The 26493-nt window shown below is 41.4% G+C and overlaps 2 protein-coding genes across 14 annotated transcripts in view; one reads left to right on the plus strand and one right to left on the minus strand.

Annotated features, from left to right (window-relative positions):
- The window catches only part of HDDC2 (HD domain containing 2), a 55560-nt gene extending 31316 nt beyond the window's left edge, over nucleotides 1–24244 (plus strand). The window contains exons 7-10 of one of the 6 annotated variants that reach the window (XM_064360720.1): nucleotides 835–2253; nucleotides 9693–9760; nucleotides 14566–16471; nucleotides 20056–24244. The gene's annotated coding sequence lies outside the window, so the exon portion shown is untranslated. Of the gene's footprint in view, nucleotides 1–834; nucleotides 2254–8931; nucleotides 9761–14565; nucleotides 17837–20055 lie in introns of those variants that run through there. The other 5 variants (XM_064360723.1, XM_064360721.1, XM_064360722.1 and 2 more) reach the window with 5 other exon arrangements.
- The window catches only part of TPD52L1 (TPD52 like 1), a 106654-nt gene continuing 93289 nt past the window's right edge, over nucleotides 13129–26493 (minus strand). For 5 of the 8 annotated variants that reach the window (XM_012475712.2, XM_012475715.3, XM_064360725.1 and 2 more), the window contains exons 5-6: nucleotides 19254–19314; nucleotides 13129–13793 (exon numbers count right to left, since the gene is read on the minus strand). In XM_012475712.2, coding sequence (XP_012331135.1) covers nucleotides 13665–13793; nucleotides 19254–19314 — 190 coding nt within the window. In that variant the 3' untranslated portion in view covers nucleotides 13129–13664. Of the gene's footprint in view, nucleotides 13794–17747; nucleotides 17830–19253; nucleotides 19315–22641; nucleotides 22681–24645; nucleotides 24661–26493 lie in introns of all 8 variants that reach the window. The other 3 variants (XM_012475719.3, XM_064360726.1, XM_064360727.1) reach the window with 3 other exon arrangements.

The raw sequence follows: 26493 nt of genomic DNA on the forward strand, positions 1-26493 counted from the left end.
TAACATCACAGTTCACAGAGAGACTTTGGAAGCTTCTACTGGGTTAGACTTTATACTAGTCACTTAACCATTATCTCATTTCATTATCTATCTACCAAATGGGAGTTTTTTTTTTTTTTTTTTTTTTTTTGAGACGGAGTTTCGCTCTTGTTACCCAGGCTGGAGTGCAATGGCGCGATCTCGGCTCACCGCAATCTCCGCCTCCTGGGTTCAGGCAATTCTCCTGCCTCAGCCTCCTGAGTAGCTGGGATTACAGGCACGCGCCACCGTGCCCAGCTAATTTTTTGTATTAGTAGAGACGGGGTTTCACCATGTTGACCAGGATGGTCTCGATCTCTTGACCTCGTGATCCACCCGCCTCGGCCTCCCAAAGTGCTGGGATTACAGGCTTGAGCCACCGCGCCCGGCCGGGAGTTTTTAATTAGTCCTAAACTTTCCTTGCTGAGGAAAGACGTTTTTTAAAGATAGAAAAAAACATATATATATGTTGCTATAAATAAACATTTGGAAAGAAAATAACGAAATGAAGATCAATAAAATAATAGCTCCTGAGTCCACCAGCAATGTCTACAAACATTTGAACATTATTCTTAAAAATGTTTTTCCTTAGAAGATATCTGCCACTTGCCTGGAATTTATCTTCTGAATGACAACTCTATAATTACAATGCGGAGTAAATGATTATTAATAGTTTGAACTCAAGAAAAAAGAATTCTTTATTACTGTTTGTTAGATTCTAGCCCAAACTGAGGTCAGAGGGAAGTTGGTGGGCTGGTGGTAAGTAGCTGGAAAGACTCAGGTTTCAACATGGCTTTATTCTCTCTTTGGGTGCAGGCCATACATACAGCATCAGCAGGGTAGTTATACCTTTTACAGACAATAGTGGATCCAAGCCAACCACAGACTCGTAAGTGGTCACCTAACGTGCCTCATGTGGCATGGTTACATAATGTGCAGAGTTGTGCGCCTACACTCCAAACCCACTGAGTCAGTGCTGCACCAGAAGGCTACCTCAGCCTAATCCTGACTAAAACGCAGTCATTTCCCTTACATTTCACCCCCTAGACTGAGGGGAATCTTTTAGGTAGGGATACATGCCCATAGGGTGGAGCCCTTAATTCATAACCCACAATAATAATATAGAAAGCACCAGCTCTCTACTAGGATCTTAGCTGTACTACTTATGACTGTTAGGGCCCAGCATAGGCCAGAGCCCAAGGATGCCCACCATCTCTGCAGGGGGTCGTCAGTAAGGCTCTCAGCTACCTTAATCTCCCATCAGACCTCTTGGAGGGCTGCCGTTATGTTCTGCCACTTGTCAGGAATAAAGGTACAATATTGTGTTCCTAAAAGGGCAAAGGTGCCTCCTTGTGCAGCAGTTACTATGTCTAAGGCTATTTGGTTTTGCAACACCATCTTTCTCATCTGATCAACCTCATCCGTTAATAGGAGGAGGGCCACTCGGGTGTAATTCAGAGCCCGAGAAGCGTGCTCTGCAAGAGCAGTAACTTGCGCTTCTACAGTTGTGACACACACTCCAGGGATAGTCACTGTGAAGGAGTAGAACCACCAGGGGGCTTGTTGCATTCGCAAAAACTGAGTGTAGCGCCTCCCAGTAATGCAGGTGTCTGGGCAGTGTGGAGAGAACAGTGGCAGGTACATAAGACCATCCCCAGGTCCAACATCCAGTCCAGTTCACTGGTAAGTAAGGCCAGCCTTTGTCCCCATAGACCCATAAATTCCCAGGAGGCACAAAGTCCATTGGGACCCAACCTTGGTGGGGCTGCTTGTTCCACCATATCTTTGGTATGGTGACATGCATTACATTTACGCAGGCTGTGACAGGTACCCATCCCACAGTGGTATCATCCCAGCGTTGCTCTATGCACTGCGACACATGAACTGAGGGTACTACATGTTCCCCCACTAACCAGCCCCACCCATCATAAATGCTATGGACCAGCTAGGTGGCGGGAGTGCCATGGGTCTTAGAGTGTCCTTTGTCCAAAGCTTTCTGTGTTGTGTTCCAGGCATCAACCATGGACCCCAAGTCTCTGGCCATGTCCACTTCTTTGCAGACACTGAATGTATATACCAGGACAAGCCATCTGCAGCTGCCACTGGAAGGGCAGTGAAGAGCCAACAGTTGGAAACATTGATCACCTCAGTGTAGGTGTGGGCCCAGTTTACCGTGCAGCTGGAGCATGTTAACCTACGGTCGAAATGACAGAGCAGACACAGCTACTAACAGAGGTAAATCACATCCCTCAGGCAAAATACAGGCTAACTTTTCATCCATGCATAACAATGCAGCTGCCAAGAGCTTCTGCCCTGGGTGATGGTACCACACCTCCTGAGCTCCCCATGGTTCCTATGAGTCCTATATCCATGCCAAAGTCAAGGGGGAGCTCATAATTGGCCACACAGTGCATATGTCCCCCGGAGGAGATTTCTTCCCTGGTCATTCCCCTCAGAACAGTCAACCACAGGGGCCATGTATTGAATGCCCAAGGGGTGATATCCAAATCATACTGTAGGCCCTCCCCACAGGGAGCTAGAGTGCCCAACCACCAGCAGTGGGGAGCCTGGAGGGTCCATGGCCACAGCCAGGTTTTCTGATCCCTTGCCTTCAAGGGCATTGGGGCAGGCACCAACAGGTTACTATTCGTCCCCATACCTGGTCAGAGGAGGTCATCCTTAGTGTGTATTTGCAACTGAATAGGGGTGGTGGCCTGGCGTATCAAAGCCTCCACCAGAGTCGGACTGCCTTTCTGTGGTCATTCAAGGTTTGAACCACCAGATCCAGATTGGAACTCCAGCCCTGCAAAGACAGGGGTGTGACATGCAAGCATAACTCAGTTCTTGAAGAGCCTATAATACCACTTCATTGTATCCACAGTGTGGGTTGTATGGCACGTGGAATCCCCACTTTATGTCCATTTGTTGTGCCCATTGTTGTACTTGTCCAGTGAAATGGGTTCCCCTATCACTCTCAACGGCCAGAGGGCAACTATACAGGGCACATAAGTGTTGCAGGACCCGGATGGTATGCTGTTGGTTGGCCACCCTGCAAGGGTAGATGGACAACAGGCCTGTGGCAGTGTCCACAGCTGTTAGCACCTTGCAACTTTGGCAGTGGCCTAATGTAGTCTACTTATCACCTGGTCAAGGTCACTCACCCTGTTGTCACTTGTTGTATAACATTGGGCAGCTGCCTCCATTTAGGGTATGACTGAGCACATGCTGGGCATTTCTGACAAGCTCAGGGACAGACCCCAATGCTTATTGCCCTGTTACATCAATTTAACCCCCGCATGTTCCAGTTTCTGGTGTAGCCACAAGGCCTCATGTCATGTAGGTGCCAACTAACCATTGGACCTTGGCCAAGACATCTGCCTCATCATTGCCGGGGTGGCCAGAGGCATATGGCCAATGTGATAAATAGTTACATCTTTCTGATGACCTATTTCCCAGAGGTCTTGCCATATGGCTTTGCCCCACATGGGTCAGTGGCCGACTAGCCAATTCTATATTTTCCAAGTAGTTAACCACAAGGTTAAGCCTCGATAGACTGTGCAGCTATCATTACAGATTACGTTAGGTGTCTCCTCCTTGGTGATCACCATCCAAACTGCTCTAAGTTCAGCCAGTTGGCTACTTTGCCCACACCCAGTTTCAAACCATATAGTGTCAGTACTAGGTTGGACTATAACAGCAGCCCAGGCAGCTCTAGCACCTTGGCTAGACACATTGGTGTACCATGCCCCATCGGGAATAGGGGGGAGTGCCCTTCCTTAAATGAGGTCTAGGGGTACCTCAGGCCCCATGGCCTTCTCTTACATTAGGACTACAGATCCCAAGACCTCTTGCAACTCTGCTGCTAAGAGGTTTGTATTCAGCAAACTTCGCTGCTTCAAGTAGTCGCCCCACTTTGCCAAAGTGGATGTCTGTGCTGTCCCAATGCGAGAGTCATTACCCATGAGTGCACCCATCCTGTTATTGGGTAAGCCATCCACGTGATGACTGTAGCCCATCTTGTCACACTTTCACGAGACTGAAGGACAGCATATATAGCTGCTGGCTGCCTATCAAGGAATATCGGAGCTCAGCTTCTTTCCATAGTTGGGACCAAAAGCTTAGTAGCATTCTCAGACACTCTGTGTGCCGCCATAGGCCACAACCAAAACCATCTGTGGTCACACACACATCCAGCTCAAACGGGCCCCTGGTCAACTACCCTTAGGGCTTGTGCCTGCTTAAAAGCCTGCTTGGCTGCCAGGAAAGCAGTCACAACCACATCATCCCAATTCCAGGTAGCTCCCTTCTCTGTTAACCATGCAACGATTTATCATTAGAGCTAAATGGGGCAGAAATGCCAGCCAGTATCCCAGGAGGCTCACAAAAGTTTGCAGCTGCTTCACTGTGGTGGGCCAGAGCCATGCCTGAATTTTGGCAATGATGACCTCTGGTATGGTCTCATCTTACCCAACCAGATAACTCCCAAGAATTTGGCAGATAATCCAGGTCCTTGGACCTTGGATTCATTGATGGCCCAACTGCATACTGCCAAATGTTGCCACAAGAGGGGCACTGCCACTTCTAAATCTACAAGAGAATCAGAGGTTGACATAATATCATCAATATAGTGGAATATGGGGACCCCTTCTGGACGTTGCCAAGTGGCTAAATCTATGACAACAAGACCATGACATATGGTGGGGCTATGCATATAGCGCTGCGGCAACACTGTAAAAGCCCTCTATTGTTCTTCCCATGTGAAGGTGAACTGTCCTGGCTCTCTGGAGCAATGTCAATGGAGAAAACTGCATTGGCCAAGTCTGCTATATAATGGTACTATCCAAGTTCCATTGTCAAACAGTCCATCAAATCATGATTGACGGTACAGCTGCATGCAAAGGAGGTGTTACTTTATTCAGTTCCTGATAGTCCACTGTCATCTGCCAAGTTCCATCAGGCTTTCTAACTGGCCACACTGAAGAATTTTAGGGGCTATGGATGCCACACACCATCTGCACCTCCTCCAGATTTTTAATTGTCCCAGTTATCTTTGTATGCCCACCCAGCAAATGGTATTGATGGGCAGAAGTAACCCATTGAGGCTGCGGCAGAACCTGAGGCTGGTGATGCTTATGTGATGTAGCACCAGCTTCACCAGATTCACTCGGAGTCTGAATTCCCTGGCCATGGTTTGCAATGCCAGGCCATGTGAAATGTCCACTCCCAGAATGTATTCAGGTATGGGGAGACATACCAGTATATAAACAGGAAGCCAAGTGGCCAATGCCGAGGTACAGAGATACAAGTTGCACTTCCACTGACCAACCTCCATAATCCTCAGTGAATACAGCCTTGCCTGGTAACTTATCTGATTCCCATAAACAAGGCTACATTCTGCGCCAGTATCTACCAGTATCAGCGCACACTGTACAATAGTGCGGGACCAGTGAATTGCTAATTCCACATGTGGCCTCTGGTTGTGTGGTATCTCTCAAGCTAGGCACCTTGGCCAATTCCCTAATCAAATAGAAAAGCCTCTACATTTCAGCTTGGCTGTAGCAAGTAGTCCTTGAGCTGGAGCACCCAAGCGGGACTGGGTCACGCAGCAATGTCCTCCCCCTTGGCATTTTCCAGAATTGCTTCTCCAGAGACAACTGTCTCCACAAAGTTAAGAGTACTTCATTGGGTAGCTTATTGATTTTCTCTCAGTCAGCCCTGGCCAAAATCAAATCTACCCACATCTGTGAGCATGTCACTCATTGGAGCCCCCTTTTTGCCCACAAGGGAGCCCCCTGCAGGCGGGGCACCTTCTTCTTCTTTATGGCACAGACCCCACCGATGGCCTTCTTCCCTGAGAGCCACCATAGCAATGGTCACTTCATGTATTCAGTGCCCTAAGTACAGGGTGAAGACAGCAGCTAGGAAGCCAAAGGTGCTCAGGGGTGCAGAGGTAAATGTTCATCATCTGGCCCCCAGGTAGTCAGGTCATAGCCTGCTGTATAACCATCTTCTGGATGACTTGCACCAAATCGGCATATGACTGCCATTTACTCAGTTTCAGATATTTCACCAGTGTCATTCCACACAGTCCATATGACTGTCCGTAGCCACTCAATCAGATGTGGTCATCTCGCCCTGCCACTAACCACCTGCTCACTTGTAGCCAGTGAAGAAGGGAGGGGAGTCATGATGGAGGCTAGCTTTTCTATCCCAGAGAGGGAACAGGAGGCATTATCTGCTCCCTCATCCTGCAAATGAAGCGTCCAGGTGGGCAGGGGCTCCCCTGGATGCTGGCAGCACTGCTTTCCTAATTCCTGCAACTCAGTTGGGGTATAGGCAATCTATGAATTGTATTGCATTATGGCTGGGGAGGGGTCCCTGAGCCCACCCTTGGGGCCCCAATGGCTATTCATGATCTGCCTTTTGACTGACCATTGAGCAAGCCTACAACAGGGGTTTCTCCTCTACAGTGTCAGACCAAGTGGGGATCTCCGGCCTAGACAATGGACCCAGGCCTCATTCATGGCAGTCTCTTTTTCCAAGCTCTGAAGCCAGGCCTTCAGGCACTCTGCCTGTGCCTGGAGGTCCCCATTCATGGCAGCCTCTAATTCCTTTTCTGAGCTGTGTAGCCAGGCCTCCAGGTGTCCTGCCTCCACCTGGAGGTCCCTTACCTATGCTGCATCCCTCAGGGACTGGGTGTGTACTTTTTATAGCACAGTCAAAAACACCCATCCAACTCTGCTGGCAAAGGGTCGCTCCTTCTCGGTGCTCTGTGCTTCCAGCTGCCTCAGTGCCTTCTCCATGCCTACAAGGGACCCATCTACCACTGCCCAGGTTTCCACCAGAGCCCATCTGAGCAGTACAGCTGCCACTGGGTACCACAACCCATGTTGTGGTCATATGGCCAAGCTGGAATCAGCAGGGGCCAAAGGTTCACTAACCTCGGGATCCTGCTCACAGTGCCAATTGTCAGGTTCTATCCCAAACTGAGGTCCAAGAGGAGTTGGTGGGCAGGTGACAGGTAGCTGGAAAAACACTCAAGGAATCATAGGCAGTTTCGACATGGCTTTATTTTCTCTCTCTGGGCATGAGAAAGTCTTTCAGGTAGGGATACATGCCCATAGGGGGCAGAGCCCTGAATTCATAACCCACAACAATGCAAAGAGCAACAGCTTAGTGCTAGGATACCAGCTATACTACTTAGGACTTTTAGGACCCAGCATAGGCCAGAGCCCAGGGATGTCTACCATCTCTGCAGAGGGCCATCAGTAAGGCTCTCGACCACCTTAATCTCCCATGAGACCCCTTGAAAAGCTGCTTTTATGTTTTGCCAGTTGTCAGGGATAAAGGTACAACATTGTGTTCCTAAAAGGGCACAGGTGCCTCCTTGTGCAGCAGTTACCACGTCTAAGGCCATTCAGTTTTGCAACACCACTTCAGCTTACTCCTGACTAAAGTGCAGCCATTTTCCTTACACTGTTTTTCCCTTATGGCTTGGCATTTTACCAGCTGTTACATAATTCTCAATGCCCTTGTATTTGAAAAATGTTGATTCATTTCAAAGCCTTGTGCTGGTGATACATGCTCTGGGGTAAATGACTGATGAAGCGCTTTGTGAAAAAGCATCTCTGTACTCAGCATTTTCATTTAAGCAGTTTGTCAGTATTCACATTCAAAGGTGAAATGGGATGATTTCTGTGAAAGATGATTATGTTATTTTTGGTTTGCCTTAATTTATATATATATGATGGATGGATATATGTATAATACATATTATATATATATATAATGTGTGGGTACATGAGTATACCCTCTGATATAAACTGAAAGTCAAGTTTAAATATAGCCTAAAGAATTTTACCAAGCTTAGAGGTTACTGAAAGTAGCCATAAGATTTTGCCAAATATTACAGTTTGTAATTACATTTGAATGCCAGGTTTGAAGAATTTGTTTCACACTTCATATTAAGTCACTTTTCAACTTTACCACCATCTTCTTTTGTTGGAATTCACTTGGGGTGGCTAGCAAAATATTAGGGAAGTATTGGGGAAAGTTATAAATTATAGTCGCAAACCTTTTGGAAGACCAATAGGTTTTATTGGAACAGGCCAAAGGCGGCCTGTCCATTACATTAGGGAAAAGATAGGGACTATAAGAGGCTTTCCCAGTTGAAGTCTGTTTACCCCACATCCCTTTGTCTCTACTCTGTTTACTCATGTAAACTCTGTGCTGTATGGTCCTCTCAGGGAGTGGTAAAGGGGAATTACCTGTTAATGGTGTTTACTCTGGGCCCCGAAACCCAAAGCTTTTATCATTCATGAAACCACTCTTTTAACCATGTTAATTATCCACAAGCATGTTAACTTAAACCCTCTGTTATAAAATTTTTACTAAATAAATGTGTGGATGTACAGGGAGTCTTGGTCAATTGGTGGCAGTTGCCCTCTGAAAGCAGCCAATGACCATCCCTAGCCTACTTGAGTCACTGAAATAGGTGTGAGAGTGCGTTTATTCATCCGTCATTAAGTCAGGGTCTGCAGGACAGATCTCTGCAGGTGGTGATCAATGTCTCATTTCTTTATCAAACTCACTTCCACTCAAATTGAATACTAACTGAGAGGAGGGTGATGGGGTTGATGTTCAACAACTTTCAAGCTTACATGTAATTTTGGAACAATAAACAGTGACAGAAGAGCAGTGAAGATCCCTGGGTTCCCTCCACATTGGCCACTGTGGATAGCTTTGAATATCATGACGTTCCATCCTAAAGCATGCAGTTTGTTGTGTTTGCTATGGTTCAAGAGCAGATTCCTAACAAAATCTGTAATTTAGAGTAAGATGCAGATTGCTTTACTAAAACGACCTGCCAATACTTGTTTTTTGTTTTGTTTTGTTTTGTTTTGTTTGAGACAGGGCCCTATCGCTTTGTTTCCCACGCTGGAATGCCATGGCACGATCTCGGCTCACTGCAGCCTCCACCTTCCGGGTTCAAGTGATTTTCTCACCTCAGTCTTCCAAGTAGCTGGGATTACAGGGGTGTGCCACCACACCCAGCTAATTTTTGCATTTTTAGTAGACATGGGGTTTCACCATGTTGGCCTGGCTGGTCTTGAACTCCTGACCTCAGGTGATTCACCCAACTCAGCCTTCCAAAGTTCTGGGATTACAGGCATGAGGCACCATGCCCAGCCAATAGTTGTAATCTTTATGTGATGTGAGTTGTGAGATACAGTTTCATTGTAAATTCATAAATATGTTCATCATAGCAACAGTATTTAAAATGTGGTAAATGGTTGAATTCCAGAATGGCTTACTTTTTTAAAAAAAAGCTGGTTTGTTTTATGATCACAATTACATCAGAATTTTTGATAGTTGAAAGAGTCGACCCTTGAACAATTTGGGGTTTAGGGCCTGCACAGTCAAAAATCTGATTGTAACTTTTGACTCCCCTCAAACTTAACTACCAACAGCTTACTGTTGACTATCAGCTTTACTGATAACATAAATAATTAACACTTTTTTTATGCTATATGCATTACATATGGTATTCTTACTATAAAGTAGGCTATAGAAAAGAAAATGTTTTAAAAAAACAGTGAAGGGATAATATATGTACTATTCATTAAGTGGAAGCAGATGACCATAAATGTATTTATCCTCATCTTCATGTTGAGTAAGCTGCAGAAGAGGAGAGGTGGATGTCACCGTCTTGGGGCTGGCTGAGGCAGAAGAAAATCTGCACGTAAGTGGACCCTCACAGTTCAAAATCCTGTTGTTCAAAGGTCAACTGTACATTTTTTTGTGTGGAGGTATCCTTTCATACACACATGGTGTTGACCTGACATTTTGGTTTGTTAGTAAAAGGTTATGTCCATTGTGTGCAATTGCTTTTTAGCACTTGTGAAACACTTTACTGCTTGTGAACTGAGCCCCACTAGATGTAATTGAGAAGCTCCGCAATCAGTCGCATCAGGATGAGCCTGCACAGCCATGGTGAGGGAGAACCAGGCAGCTCTCAGTGATGTCCCTGAGGCTGAGACTAGGCTCCCTGCCTAACTTACGTTAAGACTGCCCACCTACCAACAAGCGATCTGAATAATCTAATCTGAGTTATTCACACACATCTTATGACAAAAAGAAAAAATGCTACTCATGCCATGGCCATATGAATATCACTCCCAGGTCAGAGTGAATAATGTAAAGCTTTTAGATGAATAGCAAGGATGTGAATAAGATTCTTATGAAACTAATGAAATCAGAATTTTGATGAATAGAATAAAATAAATAGGTAAAATGTATTGGAAGCTTTAAGATATTACCACTATCTTAAAGCTTCTTGATTATTTTTCTATCTAATTCTAATACTGAGTTTTCAGATTGTAAGGCTAAGACTACTGTGTGCTGAAATTGGTTGGTGAACAGAGATATTTAAGTACCATAACTTTATCTAGTACAAAGCAGTGTGCTGAATTTGGTAAAAAAAAAAAAAAAGAAGAAGAAGAAGGTGGCAGGGAGTTTTCACAAGTTGGTTCACTTCACATTCACCAGGCAACTGCAGGTTGGGCACAGAGGCTGAGTACCTGTATGCTGTGGTGGGCGAGCCAGCACAGCCTGCAAGCCAGCTAGGCAGGGTTGGCTTCCTGCCTCTACTTCAACCAACAGGCTGGAAGCACAAGTAAGGGAGAATGCCAGCATCCCTGCTAGTGAGACTTCTTTGTCTACATTTGTTCACTGCAGTTCAAGTTTACAACCCCATTCCCTCTGCTAAGATTCTGGGCCTCAGAGATGATATTGTCCTGAACCACCTTGATTTTCAGTTAGGTGTACAGATTGTATAGACTGTCGCACTCCATTAAGTTGAGTAGAATTTTTCAGATGTGCTTTACTTCATAATGTCATATTTATCTACTTCTATTTAATAAACACAAAAAATAAACAATTAGCATGCTAACAAATATGAATACATTATATGGGCTTTTTTTTTTTGAGGTTTACTGGTTTATTATAAAGGATACTACAAAGAATCCAAGTGAAGAGACATGTAGGGTGAGGTATGGGGGAAGGGTGCTGAGCTTCTCTGTCCTCCCTGGGTGTACCACCCTCCAGGAACCTCCCTGTGTTCAGCTATTAGGAAGCTCCCAACCCAGTCCTCTTAGGTTTTTTTTTTTTTTTATTGTAATTTAGGTTCTGGGGTACATGTGCAGATCATGCAGGATTGTTGAATAGGTACATACATGGCAAGGTGGTTTGCTGCCTTCATCCCCCCATCACCTATATCTGGTATTTCTCCCCTCATTATCCCTCTCCACCCTCTCCACCCAGCTGCCCCTCCCCTAGCCCCCCCACTGACCACAGTGTGTGATGCTCCCCTCCCTGTGTCTGAGTGTTCTAATTGTTCAACACCCGCCTATGAATGATAACACATGGTGTTTGGTTTTCTGTTCTTGTGTCAGTTTGCTGAGAATGATGGTTTCCAGGTTCATCCATGTCCCTACAAAGGACACGAACTCATCGTTTTTGATGGCTGCATAATATTCCATGGTGTATATGTGCCACATTTTCTTTATCCAGTCTATAAATGATGGATATTTGGGTTGGGTCCAGATCTTTGCTATTGTAAACAGTGCTGCAGTGAACATACCTGTGCATGTGTCTTTATAATAGAACACTTTATAATTCTTTGAGTATATACCCAGTAATGGAATTGCTGGGTCAAATGGTATTTCTATTTCTAGGTCCTTGAGGAATCACCACACTGTCTTCCACAATGGTTGAACTAATTTATACTCTCACCAACAGTGTAAAAATGTTCCTATTTCTTCACATCCTCTCCAGCATCTTTTGTCTCCAGATTTTTTAATGATTGCCATTCTGACTGGTGTGAGATGTTATCTCAATGTGGTTTTGATTTGCATTTCTCTAATGACTAGTGATGATGAGCATTTTTTATGTTTCTTGGCCTCATGGATGTCTTCTTTTGTAAAGTGTCTGTTCCTATCCTTTGCCCACTTTTGAATGGGCTTTTTTCTTGTAATCATTTTTAGTTCTTTGTGGATTCTGGATATTAGCCCTTTCTCAGTTGGGTAGACTGCAAAAATTTTTTCCCATTCTGTTGGTTGCCGGTTCACTCTAATGATTGTTTCCTTTGCTGTACAGAAGCTCTGGAGTTTAATTAGATTCCATTTGTCTATTTTGGCTTTTGTTGCCATTGCTTTTGGTGTTTTAGCCATGAAGTCCTTGCCTATGCCTATGTCCTGAATGGTTTTGCCTAGGTTTTCTTCTAGGGTTTTTGTGGTGTTAGATCTTATGTTTAGATCTTTAATCCATCTGGAGTTCAATAGGGATTTTTTTTTTAAGATTAGATGTCTATTCAGTATGCATTTTACAAATATATCTTAAGGCTATATCCCTGCTACCTAATAACAAATGTATGTTCTCATTTAGAAAAAGAAAAGAGATACATATGATATGGAAGGTAAAAGTGCAGAAACCTGAGTCGATTGATAAATACCAATTATTTCATACATGTGAACAATTCACAAGATGAAAGGGGTTGCAGAACTCTGCTTCTCCCATTTTCTAGCTATCTCTTTTTCAGATATCCTTTACCTGAATAACTACTACTCTGTGTAGAGTGGAGAGAATTTTAAAATTGGAGATTATTTTAACATCCTAGGATAACTGAGGTTATATTTATTTTCATATCCTCATGTTCACCAAATTAGCAGTAAAAGTTGACTACTTATTATTTTTGGAGACAATGTCTCACTCTGTCACCCAGGCTGGAGTAGTGCAGTGATGCAGTTATAGCTCACTGCAGTTTCAAACTCCTGAGCTCAAGCAATCCTCCTGCTTCAGCCTCTAGAGTAGCTGGTACTACAGGCAAGCAACAGTATGCCTGGCTAAGTTTTTTCTTTTTTCATAGAGACAGGGTCTGCATTGTCCAGGCTGGTCTTGAACTCCTGGCCTCAAGCAATCCTTTCACCTTGGCATTGAAAAGATCTGGGATTGCAGGCATGAGCCACTGCACTTGGCTAAAAGTTGATTTAAAATTGCATCTGTAGAATTGTAACTAGCAATTTTTAAGACAAAGAAATTAAGAATTCAAAGTCATCATTAAAATCAATTATTTTAATTGCTGAAATTAACATACATAATCGATGTAGGTGAGAGAGATCACAAGTATTTGGATGAAATTTATCTAGTAAATCATCCTATTGCTGGAGACAGTCATGAAGAGCTCCATCCTGTTGATCTGCTGAACTGAAAGGGACTGTCGCTGAGCTTTCAAGGACATGCACATCATAAAGGAGGCCAAGCAAAAATCAAAGCAAACAATAGCTACATGTTTGGAAAATACACATGAAATTACACAGACAAGAGTTATGACCAGTTGTGTACCTGCTCAAGTGGGAACATTTTAAAAGATGACAATCATCTATGAATACTGAAATGTGATGGTCAAGTGGTCCATCATCAACACAGATACAAATGGAAATCATTAAACTTTCTGGAGGGGCCATTTGAATAACAACGTCAAGACCTGGGTTTTTCCCAGCGGGATTTTGGTCTTCTTATCTGGATAAGCACAGGCAGAGATGGGCTGGACAGTGGCTGGTTTCTGGATGCAGCCACACTGACTGGACTTAGCACTGCAGCTCCTCCTCCTTGGTCCGCCGGGAGCCTCCTGCCAAACTCTGGGCGCTGGCATGGGCTGTGGAGCTGAGGACCTCCTCAAAACTGCCTCCATTAGGGTTCATCCCGCCTACTTTCGTCTGAAATGAGCAGATCCACAAAAATGCAGTTAGTTGTTACTATCATTTTTGTAATGTTTTTATAAGAATGCCAAAAGCTGGATTACTTTCAAATTCAGAAATACTTTCTATCTTTAGAGACAAAAGAATGTAGAGAAGTTTGTTTCCTTTAGCAGAGTGCTAGAATGTTATTCATACTTGGTTTCTGGGATAGGATTCCAAACTTTAATTTTGTACAATTTTAGCAACTCTCTCTTTATCTCTTCTACTTCTAAGATTTCAGTCCCTTCAAGAGCATAATCCAATCCATGGACTTAGAACTTCTATCCCCACTCACCCACAGAACTGATCTAATCAAAATGGAATTAGATTTTTTTATTAATTCCTCCAATTTTACAAATGTATAAACATCCTTACATGACATAAACTTAAGATTTTTGGGGGGAGTTAGCAGGACAATCTGGATTTCTGGCAAATGCCTTTTGAAAAGACAGAGTGGCTCAATGGAAAATGATTTCTTGTTTCTGCTCTGAAAGTTGGAGATGGATCAAGCCTTAATCACTGGTGATTTCACATCATCTTAGGTAATTGCCTTTTGATATGGTTTGGCTGTGTCCTCACCCATATCTCATCTCAAATTGTAGTTCTCATAGTCCTCATAAGCCTACCAGGGAGGAACCTGGTAGGAAGTAACTGAATCATGGGGGTGGTGACTTCCAAGCTGTTCTCATGATAGTGAGTGAGTTCTCACAAGATCTGATGGTTTTAAGGGGCTTTTATTCCTTTTGTTCAGCACCTCTCCTTCCTGTCACCATGTGAAGAAGGACATATTTACTTCCCCTTCCGTCATGATTGTAAGTTTCTTGAGGCCTCTTCAGCCTTGTGGAACTGTGAGTCAATTAAACCTCTTTCCTTTATAAATTACCCAGTCTTGGGTATTTCTTCATAGCAGCATGAAATGGAACTAATACGCCCTTATAGTAGGAATATTCCTTACAATGCAGAGATGATGCTTTACGAGGCCTTTTTCGTCTATACTTGCTATTGACTAAGAATAAACACAAAGGAATTAACTTACAATTTAAAAATACGGCTATTTTGAAAAATTCCTTATTAAAAATGCTGTATATTTAATGGTCCAAAATGCTTAGTACAAGTCTTATTAATAGTCACATTGGCCTTCCCTCCCATTGTTTTTCATAATGTAGAAAAAACACTTTGAAGCAGGAAAAAGAGATATAGAATAAATAATGTTGCTATTGCCAAACTGATGTTGATGCCTCACTGTCACCAAAGTGATCACTCACAGACATCAACAACACTGAGGCGTGTGTTCATGCTGCCTGGCCTGCCCTTTTAAAAACATAACCGGGGTTCAAAAGCAGTTCCATCATTACAACACATACTTTTCTCCAATTGTCACTAAAATCTCTCTCTGCTTCTTTCATAAATTTTTTATTAAATTAAACTTTCCACTCTGCTTGGTGTCAGAAAACTCTACCTGTAAAGGGCCAGAGAGTAAATACTTTAGGCTTGGAATCCATATTGTTGCTCTCACAGATACTCAAATGAGTTCTGGTAGGAAGTAGCCACAGCCAATACCTAAATGAATGCGCATGGCTTTCTTTTCATTCCTTCCTTCCTTCCTTCTCCCTTTCCCTTTTCCTTTCCCTTTCCCTTCCATTCCATTCCTCTCCCTTCCCTTTCTCTCCCTTCCCTTCCCTTTCTCCCTCCCCTTCCCTTTCTCCTTCCTCTTCCCTTTCTCCTTCCTCTTCCCTTTCTCCCTCCCCTCCCCTCCCCTTCCCTTCCCTTCCCTTCCTTTCCTTCTTTCTTTTTGAGATGGAGTCTTGCTCTTCGCCCAGGCTGGAGTGCAGTGGTGCGATCTCAGCTTACTGCAACCTCTGCAGTTCTCCCTGTCTCAACCTCACAAATAGCTGAGATTGCAGGCACCTGCCACTATGCCCAGCTAATTTTTGTATTTTTAGTAGAGACAGGATTTCACCATGTTGGCCAGGCTGGTCTCGATCTCCTGATCTCAGGTGATCCGTCCACCTCTGCCTCCCAAAGTGCTGGGATTACAGGCATGAGCCATCATGCCAGGCCAAGGCTGTGTTTCAGTAAGACTTAATGTATGGACACTGAAATGTGAATTTCATATAATATAATTTTCACGTCACAAAATATTTTTATTTTGATTTTTTTTCAACCATTAAAAAGCATAAAGCCATTCTCAGCATATGTATCATTCAAAAGAAAATGGCTAGCTTAGTTTGTGGACCTCTGGCAGAGCATTGATTCTTCCTCCCTTCTGTTATCTTAACACTGGGAATAGGTAGGGGGAAGGGATGGTTTCCACTATGTGATTTTTCTTTATGCTTATTTCTTCCCTGAGAGAAACAAATAAGATTAATTCAATGTAATCTACTCTATTAATAGTTCCCTCTCTCCTTTTTTTTCTTCCATTCACATTCTCTTTTGCAATAGAAGTAACACACAATATTGAATTCAGTGAATACCAATTACTGATGTGTTCTTCTGTTCTTTGTTTCATTCTTCTCTCCTGTTTCTTGATTTTCTCAAAACAGAGTAGTAAAGAAGGAAGAAATGACTTTGTGAGAAATCAATTTGGCAAAGGAGGAATGGAATAAGAGAGTTTCCTAACCACATAGGTTTAATGACTGCCTACTGCAATACCTTAGGTAAGGACCTGCTTAAGCAAAGATGTGAATGATAAAATTCTCCTGGAACCTTCTCTTCATAATCATTTTTCATCCAAGTATTTGTCACTTTGTCCCCAAAATTATAATTGTTCTTTGTATAGAATTTCATTTGAATTGCTGAGTTGGGCTTCCTTATCTCTCATAACAAAATAACTGACTGAGAGGACAAAAAGAAACAAAACATGTAAACTTGCCCTTTCTTTTTTTAAGGTTTTGGTCCAGGCCATGTAATGTATTTATTATTTAAAAAGTAGGCACACTAAAAATATGGTCAGCTTGACATGGATGCAAAATGGTTGGAAGAGATGTAGTTACTCATGACTCATTGGGACATGTAGAAGATACCAAAGGTGGTTTCACAGGAGTTGGTTCTGCATTTGCTTGTTTGTTTGGATGAACTAGAAAGCATGCTCAGTGACTATATAGGTGACACCAGCTAAAGTGTCAAGTAATACACCTTGTGTAAGCAGAAATGAATTTTATAGGATTGGAAAACTGTTTCATGGAAAAACAAATACAGAATTGTGTATAAAGAAAGAACAATGGATTTGGTACAAGTGCCACATGGTACATGACAGATTGTGTGGGAAGATGGCAGGAGTGGACCTTTACAGCAGAACTGTATTTCTCACAGAACATAAATATGATGATGATTCCTTATCAGCAGTATTTTCAAAAATCAAATATAAAGCAGGGCATGTGAATGGAAATGCAGCACATAGACCTAGAAGAAATTCTACTCATCTTTACTGATTCATGGGTCATTCCGTCAGCAGAAAACAGTCTAAGGATCCTTAATTAAAGAACAATATAGACATTTTGGAGAAGATTTAGAACACAAAAGTGAACTGCAGAAAATGAGCTATATAAAGAAGGGTCATACATATCTATTATTTAGTCTAGTGGGGGGAAAAAGGACTGAGAAATTTGTAATTATTGAGGAAGTGGTAGGTTTGACACAAAGCGTGATTACCAGCTATTCTCCATTGCCTGGGTGGACAGAAAAAAGGGGGATTAGGCTTTAGCTGTGAGATAGGAGGTGGATGGGATGTGAGTCTTGTTAAACCATGAACAGTCATACAAACAATCACTTTCAGGAGGTCTTCACCTCCTGAAGGCTAGTATCTGGTGGGCTGGGTTATGCGCATGTCTGAAGGAGGTGGCAGGCTATACCTTCTATCCCAAAGAGGTGAGAAAAGTGAGAAGCTGAGCATGTGGATCAAACACTTAAATCCTATGTGAGCCATGAGCTTACCAGAATTTCCTAAAAGCAAATGAAAATGCATTGTTCTTTAATCTTCTTTTCCTTCTTCGTATCTCCTTCTTCTAAAGAAAACCTAAAAAGTACAACTTCCCCTATATCAAAACTTGTCTAACAAGCAATGGAATCCATCCTCATGTTGTCTAAGGAGGCTGAAAACCAAGTGTTTAGAAACTGACTTCTGGGATTTTTGAGCCTTTTGTTTTGATATTCTAGCAAGAGAAATGTTCACGACATTGGATGCTCCTCCCTTTATAAAAATTTTCCTACCCATGGGGCAGTTTAACAGCTCCCACTGGTCCCTGTACGCTCAGTAAGTGATGATGTTGGCATGCAGAGTGGTGAAACTGCACAACTGGAAACTGCTGGTGAATGAAACTGATGAAGGCATGGTAAATTGTTCAATAATGAATAATAATTTCATTATTGGCCTTAAACACCTGATTATGGGCCTAATAAAGTAGAAGTAGAAGACTATGTAAAAGACCCTGCCCTAAGGAAAAGACTCTCCAGGTCAAAATCCATAAAAGCACCTGGGACCACAAGTAAGGAATAACTTATAACCTCACATACACTTGTCAGGCAGCACATGTGACAGCAGCGTGGAGACGCAGGATTCAGAGGCAGCTGAGTAATCAGCATGGGTTATAAAGGATTTTGATCTGGTTAAAGATCACATGTATTTTTAATTTTCTCAGTTATGGTAAAATACAGAAATGGATTGTATACAAAATAGGGATGATGATAGCAAGATGTAATTAAGTCATTAAATGATACCTTTAAAAATTATCTTCATAGTTTTAGTGATTTTTCTTGTTTTATAAGTTGAATACATTTTAAGACTAGACTGATTTCATTTTTACTCTTTTTATTCAAACTTACCTATGCTCAAACAATAAGTCCAGTGAATTTTTTAAAACACACTGTAATAGGCACATTTTCAGTTTATACCCAGGGATGAAATGCATTATTGCATTATTATAAAATGCATTTTGTGACTCAGTTAAATTTTTCCTCTATGATAGCCATACTGTGCCGTGCTCAGTACCTGAATTTATAAACTAAGTAGCTGAATGGGTAGTGGATACACAGTCCCAAGTTTGTTTTTACTGGTCTATGTCCAAACCAGAGCAGCTCTGAGCTGTTATTAGGCTTCCACTCATACTCTAAAGTCAGACTTCATATAGCCTTTATCCTATCCACAGTTGTCTCTCACCTACCTACTTTTGAGGGGATAACATTAAAAGATTAAATGGTAAACACATACCCCAATTCACTTTAATGAACAATTCACCCCTGAATGGTTTATACAAACAACTCTAAGGATACAGTAACACTGTTCAGTCGTGGTTTTATTCAGAGATGTATATGTGAAGGAAAAGGTCTGACTTGATGCAAGCCTGCCTTCTTGGCCCTGCCTTGACTTTGAACTAACCGCAGTGATGGCTAAGCTGTCCTGAGTCCATGGACCCACTCACACAGAATTCACTTCATCTGTACCTTGAGGCTTGTGACAGTTGTCTCAACCCTCTCCTCAAATGATTTGAAAGTAGGAGAATTCCTAAAATAACAAAAAAAGAGAGGTCAGCTCCAAAGACCTAGCTGTCTTAGCAACCATGCTGTTTGGTTTTCTGCTCATATTTGTAAACCTGGCCTCTGCAACAGAGCTACCTGTCAGCTTGCCATCTACACCAACCATGTTTTAAAATGTATGTCACTTCTGATAGGTTAGGTTCAGAAACCATAACCTGACATGGAATTTTTCTAAGTAAAATGGTCAGATACTCAACTGTACAATAAATAATGTGGTATTTGGCAATGACACTATAATAATTCCATGGTATACTGTAAATCATTTCCAGTGAGCCAGTGGAGCAATAGATAGGTTAAGTTTTCATTTAGCATTTATTGTTTCTATCACAACACTCCTCTTCCCGACTCAGGTTTTTTAGTAAGCAATGGAAAATCCGTATGAAGAATGTCATGTCTGAGTTGTGCCACTTGGCATTTTTTAAAGTTTTATTTCAGTAAATGTGAGACAAGACAGAAATAGCACAAGGAAAAAAAGGTTCATATTTTTTTTCTTTTCCGTGCCTTAAAAAAATAATCATTTTGACAGCTTTCATGAAGTAGTGTTTTGGAAAGTTAATGCTTTCATTATTTTAAGATAAAACATACCCATTACCTACCTAATGCCTTATCTAAATGGTATTATTAGCATGTGTTATTTTTCCTCCCACACAGGATATATCTATTTGTTCTCTTACTAAACAGGTTTTTGTTTTGTTTTGTTTTTCGATAGAGTCTTGCTTTGGAGTGCAGTGGCACTATGGCGGCTCACAGCAACCTCCACCTCCTGAGTTCAAGTGATTCTCCTGCCTCACCCTCCAGAGTAGCTGGAACTACAGGCGCCCACCACCACACCCGGCTAATTTTTGTCTTTTTAGTAGAGATGGGGTTTCACCACGTTGGCCAGGCTGGACTCAAACTCTGACCTCAGGTGATATGCCTGCCTCGGCCTCCCACAGTGCTGGGATTACAGGCTTGAGCCACCGTGCCTGGCCCCTAATGCCATTTTATTTGTGACACATTCATTGTGTTAAATAATCTATACATCATCTTGTTGCTTTAAGTGTTAAAAACTTCATTTGGTGCTTTCTAGTTTTCTGTATTGGATTTGGCCCCATGATATTATAATTTAATGACATCACTACCATTAAAAATATCAACAATGCCTACTAAAGAAACAGGAACTGAACTAAGTGTATTTTAAATCTTGTATCCATGTCAGCTTTCAGCAGCAACAACTGCCATCATTTTCAGATCAAATAATTCAACTAAATGTTGAATTAATAAGGTACTTCTTATTCTCTCTTGAGTGCAAAAAAAAAAAAAAAGTTAAATAAGAAGAATGGCCTAGAAAAACTTTATAAAGGAGAATGGCTATAGAATATAGTTTCATTGTATGATGCACAATGAAGCATCACTCTTATTATGCTACTAAAAGGCAATGAACATAGATGTTTATGAGTGAATTTGGGGATTGTCTCCCGAGTCTTTGATGCTCCACATGGTCAGAAATGTATCTGCCTTCAGGCTGCACAGATCAACACTGGTGAGTTCAGAGGACCCTGACATGGCATCGCACCTTGTATATGACTCAAACATGAGTTAAATTCCTATAAGTAATCCTCCACAATCCTGTTTTGTGATGAAATATTAGTAAAATTACACCTGCGTGACTCAAAAGGTATATAGTTATTGGCACTTCATTTCCATTGCAGGTTTCATTTGACCAAGCCTTCGCACATGACTGCCTGTCATCCATCAGTTACAAAGGCCCACAGTTAGGAAATGGTTCATGGGTATATGTTAAGACAAGCAAAATATTTTTTTTTCAAGTTAGTTTCAGGCAAGCTCATGCAGACTGCATTTGGCCCATAAGCTACTACCAGATGAATTCCTGGTTCACAGGGCAAAACCATGTTAATTTTTGCAAGCCTTCTTCTGATACCCAGATTTAAAATTTGACAAGTAAAGGAGAATAGAGCCTTAGGTTCCACTACCCAACTTAGATGTTCTTAAGCTAGGAGAAGCAAGCCATTCAAAGATGAACTAAGCAATCTTGAATCTGTACTCCCTGTTTACCACCAAATACAGAGAACTAAATACTGTGGTTAAATTTCCAAATCAACCAATTAACCACATAACCCCAGTGTAAAAGAGCCTTCCTTCATAAGATGTAATAGAACAGACATTTGTCTAATTAAATTATACTAGATACATGCTGGAACAGGGAGAAACTCTTTAATAGGATTTAATCAGATGTACAACTTTAATCAGATTTAATCAGATGTACAAACTTTTAGCACTGCAAATGACCCTAGGAGGAATTTGACTTCATGACAATTAAAAAACACAAAACACAGGAAAAGATTATATATATAAAGAATTTGGCTTCAGTGGTCTCAAATTATTGAAACTAACTGAACCCCCTCTATAAAGTATTCAAACCACAATATTAACATAAAGCAGGTAGAAGAAGCATAGCTCTGACTGAAGTGGGGGAAGCTCCCGGAGGCTTCATCTCCAGGCAGCCTTAGGGCTCAGTGGGTGGGGGAGGCACCTTTCACAAGCAATCTGGTTCTACCCTCTTATTTTAAAGATGATGAAGCTGATACCATTGAGGTGATTTTCCCAAGAGTGGAAAGCTAATCCTAGCCAGAGCCTGCATTTTCTGATTTTCAATTTAACAGTCATTCCTATCTTACTATTAACTTAAATTTTGTCGGATTGCATCACTATGCCATGGAAACAAGTTAGGAATGTCCTTCTCACCAGTTATTATCTGGACAGTAATTGTGCTGACATTTTGTTGTTTAACAAACATCTCAACTTAATATCTACCTTAAGAATCCTAATGATATCCTCTCTAGAATTTTAGCCTTCTTAATCTCCTATCCTTTCATTTAAACTTTCCCCCAGGCTGGCATTTAATTCTGCTGAAATAAGAAACCCAAGTAAGTGTACCTTTGCAAGATCGGTTGGCATGTTCAGACGCTGTGCTAACTGCTTTATGTAGGTTCTTTTGTTTGTATCTCTCAAACACCATATGAAGTAGGTCTTATTTCTTGCAATATATGGATAAAAGAATTGAGGTTAAGTCACTTGTCTTGGGTCACACAGGAAAGGCTGGATTTAAGACAGGATGTATGGTCAAAAGCCCAAACTACACAATTCTTCTACAGAATTGTCAGTCTTTTCTTCTGAATAACATCAGCAATTTCCTTTCACATAAAACAGGGGAACCCCATAAGTAAATATAAATAAAATAACATCTTAAACCCATTCTATAGTCATATTATGTAAAATATTTTACACACGTTACCTCATAGCAGGCATACTTATGGAATGGCGAATGGAGTAGCTTCAAAGCAAAAGCAGATTAAAGGGGAAAAAAAAGAAAAAAGAAGAGAGCACAACATAAGTACATGAAAACCTCCCTATTCGTAGTTCTAAAACAGCAATTCCAAATATCTGAAATATTCCCGGCCCATCCAACCAAGATGATATTTGTTTTGTTGGGTATAATGGGGCATTGTCAGCTTTCAAGAGTATAAATGAAAAGTAGATGGTGGAGCCACGGTTGCATATTATTTTACTTTCTACAGCCTCCTTTTGCTAGGAAATCTGTGACTGTCTGGTTTCTCCTAGGTGAGCCCAGTAGCCCATGGGCATATTCTACAGGCACAACCTGGGTCTCTACTCCCGTCTGCTCAGGAAGACAGTAAGGAGCAAAAGGCAGTATCCAGGAAATAGAGCCAGGCAGGTAGGAGCTAATCACTCCATGGTAGAGAAACTGGCCAGAGGAATGCAAGAAGCTTACGTAAGACTTTTAAGGAACCACATGCCAGGGAAACACAATTCTCATAGGCCAGTATGGGGGTGGGACTTCTGCATCCATTCGGGTTTGATTGTCAAGAACATCTGGTACAAATACAAACATTCCTAAGAATTTTAAGAGATTTAACTTTCTCATCCTATTAATCCTAGTAGCTGATTCATCTTTCCTCTGGTTGATTGCCTGTTACTTTCTACTGAGTCTCAGTCAGATATCAGACTGGGCAGGAGGAGGAGCACAATGGGTCCATTTTCCTGGCCTAGTGCTGGCTCCCACCTCACACTTTTCAACAGCATCCCTGCTTTGTCTTCTCTCAAGAAGCTAATAGTTCAGGGACTAAATCTGTCACCCTTCCCTGACAAAATCCACTGAGGGCATTAGTATGGGTAGCACTTTGCTAGAACACAGAAAGAAAAGGACAAAGAAATTCTGGGGATACTTACAGTCTTACCCTAGACACTCCATTTAGAAACTATTAGGCAGATATTTCCTCAGAAATTATACTTTAAAAGCATCACTAAAAGAAACTCATCTGCATTACTAATTGGTGTATCTCTGTAAATACAGACCACTTTCTTAGGAAAAAATTTAAAAAATAAAAGTATGTAATAAGATTGCAGCTAAAAGAAGGCTTAATTCAGGGGCTCGGGACTAACAATTGCAGACTTCTTAACATATGCGCTTTTCCAGTAACCTTTCTTCCCTCCAACTTCAGAAGGCACAGGAAGTTGAAGGTGAAACATCAACACAAATTAACAGGTAAGAAATTCAGAGAAACATGACAATCTAGAGAAAATCAGTTTTTGTTTCTCAACTTTACTTTCTAGAAGATTTACAAAATATATAACTTTCTTTCTTTCTTTTTTTTTGAAATGGAGTCTTGCTCCGTCACCCAGGCTAGAGTGCAGTGGTGCAATCTCGGCTCACTGCAACCTCAGCCTCCTGGGTTCAAGTGATTCTCCTGCCTCAGCCTCCCGAGTAGCTGAGATTACAGGCTCTGGCCACTATGCCCCGCTGATTTTTTGTATTTTTAGTAGAGACAGGGTTTCACCATCTTGGCCAGGCTGGTCTTGAACTCCTGACGTCATGATCCGCCGCCTTGGCCTCCCAAGGTGCTGAGATTACAGGCGTGAGTCACTGCTCCCAGCCAAAAACATACATAACTTTCAATCTCCACCTGTTTTTTTCTTCTTCTTTCAATTCTAAGGACCTCTGTCAACATGGGGAGAAATGGTGCTGAGAAAGAGATTCCTGAGAGATTCCTCAGCAAGTGACATGGTGTAAATGATTCAGAAATGAGATAGAGATCTACTTCAATAAGTTCAAATGTATTAGGTGCCCTGTAAACTATCTTCCTGGTCACGAACACTCTCTGGAACATAGAGTGTAGTTTTGTTGGTTCAGGAACAGTGTGAAAGAAACAAAGTCCTGGGAAGCAAGGGGGCAGCAAGGGAGTGGGCAGAGTCCCACACGCAGCCCCGTGGTGCTTACCCGATGGAGTGAGACCTGCAGCCAGGCAGCACAGGAGAGAAGAGCAGGAGCAGAGTTAGCAAACAGGGATGCAGAGAAACACCACACTGCCCTTGGGGGTCCCCTTTCAAGGGCCCCGGAGCAGAGACAGGGTAGCTTCTTTTACCACTTTTGATTACACTGACTTTTTAATGTCTCTGTCAAATCATTTTACCAACTTAGGTTTTGCTTCTAATTGTTATTCCTAGGAGTATACAACAATGATTGGCCTCTAATAAAATGTCATGCCCTCTCCAAACATTCTGTCCCCACTGGATCACAGTTTGAACAAATTAACTGAGAAGTTCCCAGAAGATGCTAATGCTGTTAGAAAAATGATTCCAACCACTTGTATTTCTTTGGAGTACTTTCCTAGGTGTGACCTCATTTTAACTTCACAGGAAACATTTTGGTTAAAGGGGTATTAACAATGTTATTTTATGGATGGAGAAAGAGAGTGGGTAATTCCATGACAATCAGGTTAAAATGAGAATCTTAGCTCAGAAAAACGTAACTTATTTTTACAAAACATACAAATTAAATCCTAATATAATGTCTTTTTCCAGCTATTAAAAGGCCCCAAATCTAGGTTTTACAAAATCTGTAAATATTAATTTGGAGTTATTTTAAAGAAGAACTGAGAGGTACTGTTTTTTCTTCCAAGGTATCTGAATTTTGCTGGTAATCTTTTTGGATAAATCCAGAAATTTATTTACCAGAATTCACAAAAAATTTCTAGTATAATTGATTAAAATGTAGAGTAATATGATACTTTTAACCAAAAAAAAAGTCTAAAATAAAAGGTCTATGATCAAATTTTAACATATTCCTCATATTTACAAATTGGCAAATTCATTTTTGAACAAAAAATCAAAGCTTATGAATTCTTCTCATTTAAGGGCTTTTATTAAATTAAGCTTAAACACTTTTAAAATGACTTTTATGTATATTACTTGTTTTAGCATAATTTTAAACTAAAAATTCTTTGTAAAACTTGTTGCTTTTACAGAGTTATTCTCATTTATATACAAATGTTAGATATAGTTTGAGGGAAATATATACATGAAATATTATATAAATATAGCTCTGAAATTTTCAAACTCTTCAAAATATTTCAGGATTGTATTTGAGTCTCTAGTAACATAGACTATATTTTCCCATATTTTAGCCACAGTTTATAATGAAAATGTTGTATCCTTTACATGGAGTAATAATTAGTGGAAAGTTTGGAAGTCCTGGCAAATAGGCCATCCGCTATACTAAACAAAGCCACATTGAAACAGGAGGAAAGGCAGTAAATACAGCCTTGACATTGTACCCAATTAGTGTTTAAACATGAATGTCAACATATTACATATGTGAAACACAGTCTTCATTCTTCACTATTGAGACAAAACAATGAACAGGGGCTATACGAAATACAGTGGGCTCCTGTTAATGTACTCTCTCTATTTTCTATCATGTGGGGCTATCTTGTAACTAAGCTGGTCACTTAAGGAGAAAAAACTGCTATTTTTTGAGTGTATAATACATGCCAAGCTTTATTCTGCTACTTTTATAATAATATAATGATACTGCTATTCTTATCTCCATTTTATTAGTGAGAACCCCAGGTACAGGTGAGCTAACTTATGTCTGCCTTCCTCATAAATTGACCCTCTGAAGCCAAATAATCTGGAAGCTTGTTATAAATGCAGATTCCTAGACCCCAACCCAGAGGTTGTTACTGAGGCACAACCTCTGAAAGATGCAACCTAAGAATAAGTATTTTAAATAAGCTTCAGAAGTGTTTGTAAAATCACCTAAAGATGCAGAAGGACTATTCTAGTT

This window comes from Aotus nancymaae, unplaced genomic scaffold (assembly GCF_030222135.1).
Source record: "Aotus nancymaae isolate 86718 unplaced genomic scaffold, 86718_ANA_hifiasm-v0.15.2.pri h1tg000040l, whole genome shotgun sequence".
Lineage (NCBI taxonomy): Eukaryota > Metazoa > Chordata > Mammalia > Primates > Aotidae > Aotus > Aotus nancymaae.